The 6,581-nt window shown below is 35.7% G+C and overlaps 1 protein-coding gene across 2 annotated transcripts in view; it reads right to left on the bottom strand.

The window, feature by feature from the left end:
* The window catches only part of UNC13C (unc-13 homolog C), a 654,288-nt gene that overhangs the window by 116,474 nt on the left and 531,233 nt on the right, over positions 1-6,581 (bottom strand). For both annotated transcript variants that reach the window (XM_055087954.1, XM_024128858.1), the window contains 2 exons: positions 2,545-2,641; positions 1,749-1,892 (listed from right to left, as the gene is read on the bottom strand). In XM_055087954.1, coding sequence (XP_054943929.1) covers positions 1,749-1,892; positions 2,545-2,641 — 241 coding nt within the window. The remainder of the gene's footprint in view (positions 1-1,748; positions 1,893-2,544; positions 2,642-6,581) is intronic.

Genomic DNA, 6,581 nt, shown 5'->3' with positions numbered 1-6,581 from the left:
CAGTGAGAAGCCCGCGTACCGCAAAAAAAAAAAAAAAAAAAAAAAAAAGATTAAGTATAAACTTCTCAGCCTGGGAAGCAGAGCTCTTCAATATCTGGACCCATCCTCACTCTCCTAACATTCCCCACTACTTCTCCCAGAACAGATTATTTTTTTTCCTTTTCTTTTCCTTTTTTTTTCTTTTTTGCCAGAGGATTGTTTCTCCCTGCTCTTCAAGTCACGCTCAGCTTTTCCTTTCCCTTTGTTCCTGCTATTCCCGTGGCTTACAGTACTTTTCTAACTTCACATTTTAAGCTGAATGAGCCCTGTTTTCCCAGGGAAACTGTATTTCAGCTCTCATTAGTTTTCCTTCCGCTCAACTTACTGTGGACTCTACTGTGCTTGAGGTTGAATTGTGTCCCTTTTCATGCCATCTTCCAATTAGTTCATGTCATGTGGTCTTGATTATTTTATATATATATATATATTTTTTAAGATTTGAAGGGCAGAGAAGCATTTTTTATTTCTTATATTTCCCCAGAAACTTTTGCAAAGTAGTAAGTACTTTGCAAGCCTTCTTAGACAGTAAGAGGAGGAAGAGGTCTTCAGAGGAATCTGGTTGCTCAAAATCAATTTGCCAACTAAGAAAATTAAACTCATAAAAATCAAGGAGGGGCTTCCCTGGTGGCGCAGTGGTTGCGCGTCCGCCTGCCGATGCAGGGTAACCGGGTTCGCGCCCCGGTATGGGAAGATCCCACATGCCGCGGAGCGGCTGGGCCCGTGAGCCATGGCCGCTGAGCCTGCGCGTCCGAAGCCTGTGCTCCACAACGGGAGAGGCCACAACAGAGGAAGGCCCGCATACCACAAAAAAAAAAAAAAAAATCAAGGAACTTTGTGACCTTGATTGTGACCACCTAGAGGGGTGGGATAGGGAGAGTGGGAGGGAGACGCAAGAGGGAGAGGATATGGGGATATATGTATACGTATAGCTAATTCACTTTGCTACACAGAAGAAACTAACATAACATTGTAAAGCAATTATACTCCAATAAAGATGTTAAAAAAAAATCAAGGGAACTGCTCAGACTCACACTACAGTTATTGGCTGATTTGAAGTTAGAACTCAGTTTTCATTACTCCAAGTTCAAATACTTTTTATCATACTACTGATTAAAAAAAAATACCTGCGATCTGAATATGAAATTCCAAGATTTATTTTCAGCTACAAAGCTGAAATAGAAATTAATTTGGCCACCTATGGTAGTCTCATCAATTACAAATGACTGAGTCATTCATGTGAATAATAAATAGATTTTTTGTTTGTTTTTGTTTGTTTGTTTGTTTGCTGTACGCGGGCCTCTCACTGCTGTGGCCTCTCCCTTTGCGGAGCACAGGCTCCGGATGCGCAGGCTCAGTGGCCATGGCTCACGGGCCCAGCCGCTCCGCGGCACGTGGGATACTCCCGGACCGGGGCACGAACCCGTGTCTCCTGCGTCGGCAGGCGGACTCTCAACCACTGCGCCACCAGGGAAGCCCCATAAATAGATTTTTTAAGATGATAAATCCATACTTAGATAACAGGAAGGGTAAAAAGAGAGGCAGATGACAAACCTGAAACAGCCTATTTTTACTGGAATTAGAAAATTAAACTGGGGTAGTAGCCAGACAAGACTAATGCTACAAAACAAGAGCATTTTTCAAATTCTGTGCAGGAAAATAACAACATGCCATAGTTCCAGCGAAGAAAGGATTCATTCCATTTAACCTACCTTTGCAAATCTTCTCATTAAGTGAGATAATGCTTCAGGATGGGGGCATTCCAGTTTCTTAATAATCTCAAAGCTCTGATTAAGCTGAGCAAAGACATCAACCACAGAGGAAGAAAACAGTGCGTGATCAGATGTCTGCTGGAACTGAGGGGAGAGAAGGTGATACCATCCTCATAAGCATACTTTAGAGGGACTGTGGAAGGAATCGTCATTATTTCACAAAAACAGCTCAATCTCCTATATCATGTACTTTCATTTCCCAGTAATAAAATGCTTGCTCATTTTAAAATCATCCATCTCCTTTTCTGGAAAGTGTAGTAAAACTAATATCATGGGGCAGGTTGCTATTAATTGGTTTCTCCATTACTGAATTGAGGGACTGGTTCTTTCAATTTCTCATTCCCCACAGGCATTAGGATGGTTTAGCAAGCCGATTGTGGCTCAAGACATTTGATTTGCTCCAGAGGGATTGGGAGGGTGTCTGTTCCTAATCCTGGAATCCTGGAAAGGTTCCAGAACAACAGGCAAGCTTTGTATAAGCCCACTGAACTTGTAGATTCAGACCAATTCAAGGAGTAAAGAATCTTGGGGCAAAAGGGTGATCGATTTTTTTTTTAAAGCGATTCCCTAGGGTTCTTATCAGCATTTAAAATTGTGTTTTAATTATATTTTGGTAATGAGAGGATTAAAATTAAACTTAATTAATAGCAATAAGCCTAAAAATTCCCATTAGCTTAAAAGTGAGCAGTGTAAATGAATCTTGACAATAAGCAATCTGAAAGTCATTTAAACTCACTCCATCTTTTTTGTCTCTTCCCAGGGCTCCATGAAGGAACTCCATTGACACATCTTCATTTTCATCTAGCCACTGCATGACAAAAGGTTCAAACCACCTGAAAAAAAATCAATAGTATTGCATACTATAAAATATGTCATTTGCACATGATTAAGTGAATACTGCTCTTTTCTTATCTGAGAGTAATTCAGGACCAAAAATCTCTTTTCATTCTCTTTTTCTAGTTCTGCTACCTTGAAGACCTTTAGTTTCACTTCTCAAACATATCCCCTTCTCAAAATTCCTTGGCAGTCCAGTGGTTAGGAGTCCAAGTGAGCTTCCACTACATGGGGTACAGGTTCATGGGTTCAATCCCTGATCGGGGTACTAAGGTCCCGCATGCTGTGCAGTGTACCATATACATGTGTGTGTGTATGTATATATATATATATATATATATATATATATATATATACATACACACATATATATGTGTATATGTAGTGTATATGTATATGTGTGTGTGTGTATATATATATATGTGTGTATATATATATATCCCCTTCTCTTTTACCTTCAATCTCTACCTTTCTCTTGGCCCTTCCAATGCTGCCTCAAATATGCTTAGTTCCTAATTCCCACTCTACAATTCCCTCTATAATTCAAAATCCTGTAAAATGTACATCTTGGGTGCTATGTCCCCCACTGTGCCATTCTCTCATTTCTTAGGGCTTTACCTACCGTCTGGCTTTCATCTACACCGACTCATCTCCTGTAACTGATCCTGGGTGCTCACCTTTAACTTTTAGTGATCTGCAATCCACCAGTAGGTGGGTTTTGTGAATGGTCTAAGTTTCAAAGTTCTTTTTTCCGTATGGATGTACAGTTGTCTAGCACCATTTATTTAGAAGGTCATCCTTTCCCCCACTGCTTTGAGTTGGCATCTTTGATGCAAATCAGGTAACAGCAATGTGTGGATTTGTCTCTGGACTATTTTGTTTCATTGGTCTATTTGTCATGCACAACACCATACAATTAATAATTAACTTTTGAATAAGTCTTGATGACTGATAGTGCAGTTCTCCAACTTTTTTTCTTCCTCTTCAAGATTGCTATGGCTAGTCTTAGCCCTTTGTATTTCTATGTATTACATATTTTTGAATGAACTTGTCAATCTGCACAAAAATAGCTGTGGGACTCCTTATGGGATTGCTTTGAATCTGTATGTCAATGTGGGTAGAACTACCTCCTTTACAATAATGCATGTTTTTAGAAATATTGTATATTTTTATTTAGTTCATCTTAAGTAATCCTCTCAGTAATATTTTATAGTTGCCTCAATAGAGGGCACGCACATCTTTCATCACGTGTTTATCACGGTTTTAATGCCATTCAAATGGCATTGTTTATATGTAATTTTCTAACTGTGGCTATCACATAGAAATTCAATGAACTTACTACATTCACTTTTTAGATTCTATTAGTTTTCCTATACTTTCTTTTGAATTCTCTAGGTGTATAAATATGTCATATACACATATGGATAGCAACATTATATGCTTTTACAACCATTATACTTTTCTCTTTCTTGTCTTATTGTACTGCTAGGACCTAGCACAATGTTAAAAAAAAGTGATGCTATCAGCTATCGGTCTTGTTCTTTTTTAAAAAATTTATTTTACTGAAGTATAGTTGATTTACAATGTTGTGTTAATTTCTACAGTACAGCAAAGTGATTCAGTTATACATATATATAATCAGTCATTCTTGATCTCAGGGGGAAGCTTTCAAAATTTTATCCATGAGAATGTTTGTATAGTTTTTTTCAAAGGGTGGGTCTTTTATTAGATTAAGAGAGTTCCCTTCTATTCCTAACTTGATAAGAGATTTTTAAAATAAATTGATGTTCTATTTTATCTAATTATTGTTGTATATTTAGTGTAATGATTGTAGTGATTTTCTCCTTCATAATTTAAATGTGGTGATTTACATTCATTGCTTTTAAAATGTTTAACTAATCTCATATTCCAGGAATAAATTCCCCATGGTCATGTTATATTACTGTTTTTATAGACCACTGAATTCTATTGGCTAATATTTCATTTATTTTTTTAAACTATGGTCAGAGAGAAATTGGCCTATAATTATTCTTACTTGTCATGTTCTCAATAGGTTTTAGTAGTGAGGATATGCTGACCTCAAAAAGGATTTGAGAAGTATTCCTGCCTTCTCTGGAACAGTTTGTGTAACATTGCTGATATTCTTTCTTAAACAGTTGGAAGAATTCCATTTGGAGCCATCTGGGCCTGGAGTCTTAATTGTGACATGATTTTTATTTAAGGATTCAAATTTTAAAATAGTTATAGACCCGCTCAGATTTTATCTTTTTTCCTATGCTAGCTTGATAAGTTTTCTTTTTAAAGGAATTTGTACATTTTGTCTAACTTTTAAATGTGCTACCATAAATACTCTCTTAATAATTTTTTATCTTTGTAGCATCTTTAGTGACATCTTTTCCTGAAAATGGTAATTTGTGACATATCTTTTTTCACTGGCCTTACTAAGGTTTTTTTGGTTTTTATAGTCTTCTCAAAAACACACTTGGCTTTTTAATTTCTCCTTAAATTTTCTACTTTATTTTTATTCCAGGTTATGTTGATTATTTTCTTTTTCTACTTTCTCTTGACTTGACTGGCTTTTAAACATTTCTTCTGATAACTTATATTACTGATTTTATAGCCTTTTTTCCTTTCTCTTTCTAGAACTAGAGCTATAAATCTTCCTTTATTTACTGCTTTAGCTGTAATCCACAACTTTTGACATGCCATATTTTATCACTTAGTTAAAAATATGGTGTAATCTACACTGTGATTTGTTTTTTGACTTATGAATGATCTAGAGTATCTAATTAATTTCCCTATCTGGTGACTTTCTAGTTACCTTCTTGGAGTTGATTTTTGGCTTAATTCCACAGTGGTCCAAGAACATACAGTATATGCTTCAATCTTTTAAAATTCATTATACTTGCTTTTTGGTCTATCAGATAGTCTATTTTGGTAAATGCACCATGTACATCTGATAACAATGTGTATTTTCTCATTGCTGGTTATAATTGTAGATAGGTAGTGTGTGTGTGTGTATGTGTGTAAGCAATATCTATGAAAATTTGTGGAAACTCTGGGTGACCAGAAATAGATGGACAGTTATCATGTTGTTGAAATGTCTTTTTTCTTAATGACATTTTTTGTCTGATTCTTCAATCAGTTTCTGAAAGATGTACAATCTCCAAATAGAATTGTAGATTTGATTTTTCATTTTACTTCTGACAATTTTTGCTTTACATATTTTGCTGACATGTCATTTGATACATACAAATTTAGAAATGAAATATCTTTTTAAATTTTATTTTTGAAATATTTTTATTGAAGTATAGTTGATTTACAATGCTGTGTTAGTTCCTGGTGTATAGCAAAGTGAGTCAGTTATGTATGTTATGGCTTCATATATATATATATATTCTATTTCATATTCTTTTCCATTATGGTTTGTTACAGGGTATTGAATATAGTTCCCTGTGCTACACAGTAGGACCTTGTTGTTTATCTATTTTATACATAGTAGTTTGTATCTACTAATCCCAGACTCCTAATTTATCCCTCCCTCCCCCTTCCCCTTTGGTAACCATAAGTTTGCTTTGTGTCTATGAGTGTTTGTTTTGTAAATAAGTTCATTTGTATCATATTTTAGAGTCTACATATAAGTGACATCATATGATATTTTTCTTTCTCTGTTTGACTTACTTCACTTAGTATGATAACCTCTAGGTCCATCCATGTTGCTGCAAATGGCAATATTTCATTCTTTTTATGGCTGAGTAGTATTCCACTGTATATATGTACCACATTTTCTTTATCCATTCATCTATCAATGGACATTTAGGCTGCTTCTATGACTTGCCTATTGTAAATAGTGTTGCTATGAACTTTGGGGTGCATGTATCTTTTCAATTTAGAGTTTTCTCTGGATATATGCCCAGGAGTGGGATTGCTGGATCATAT

Source organism: Physeter macrocephalus, chromosome 11 (genome assembly GCF_002837175.3).
Source record: "Physeter macrocephalus isolate SW-GA chromosome 11, ASM283717v5, whole genome shotgun sequence".
NCBI classification, from domain to species: Eukaryota; Metazoa; Chordata; class Mammalia; order Artiodactyla; family Physeteridae; genus Physeter; species Physeter macrocephalus.
This window is presented reverse-complemented; position numbering and strand designations above follow the sequence as displayed.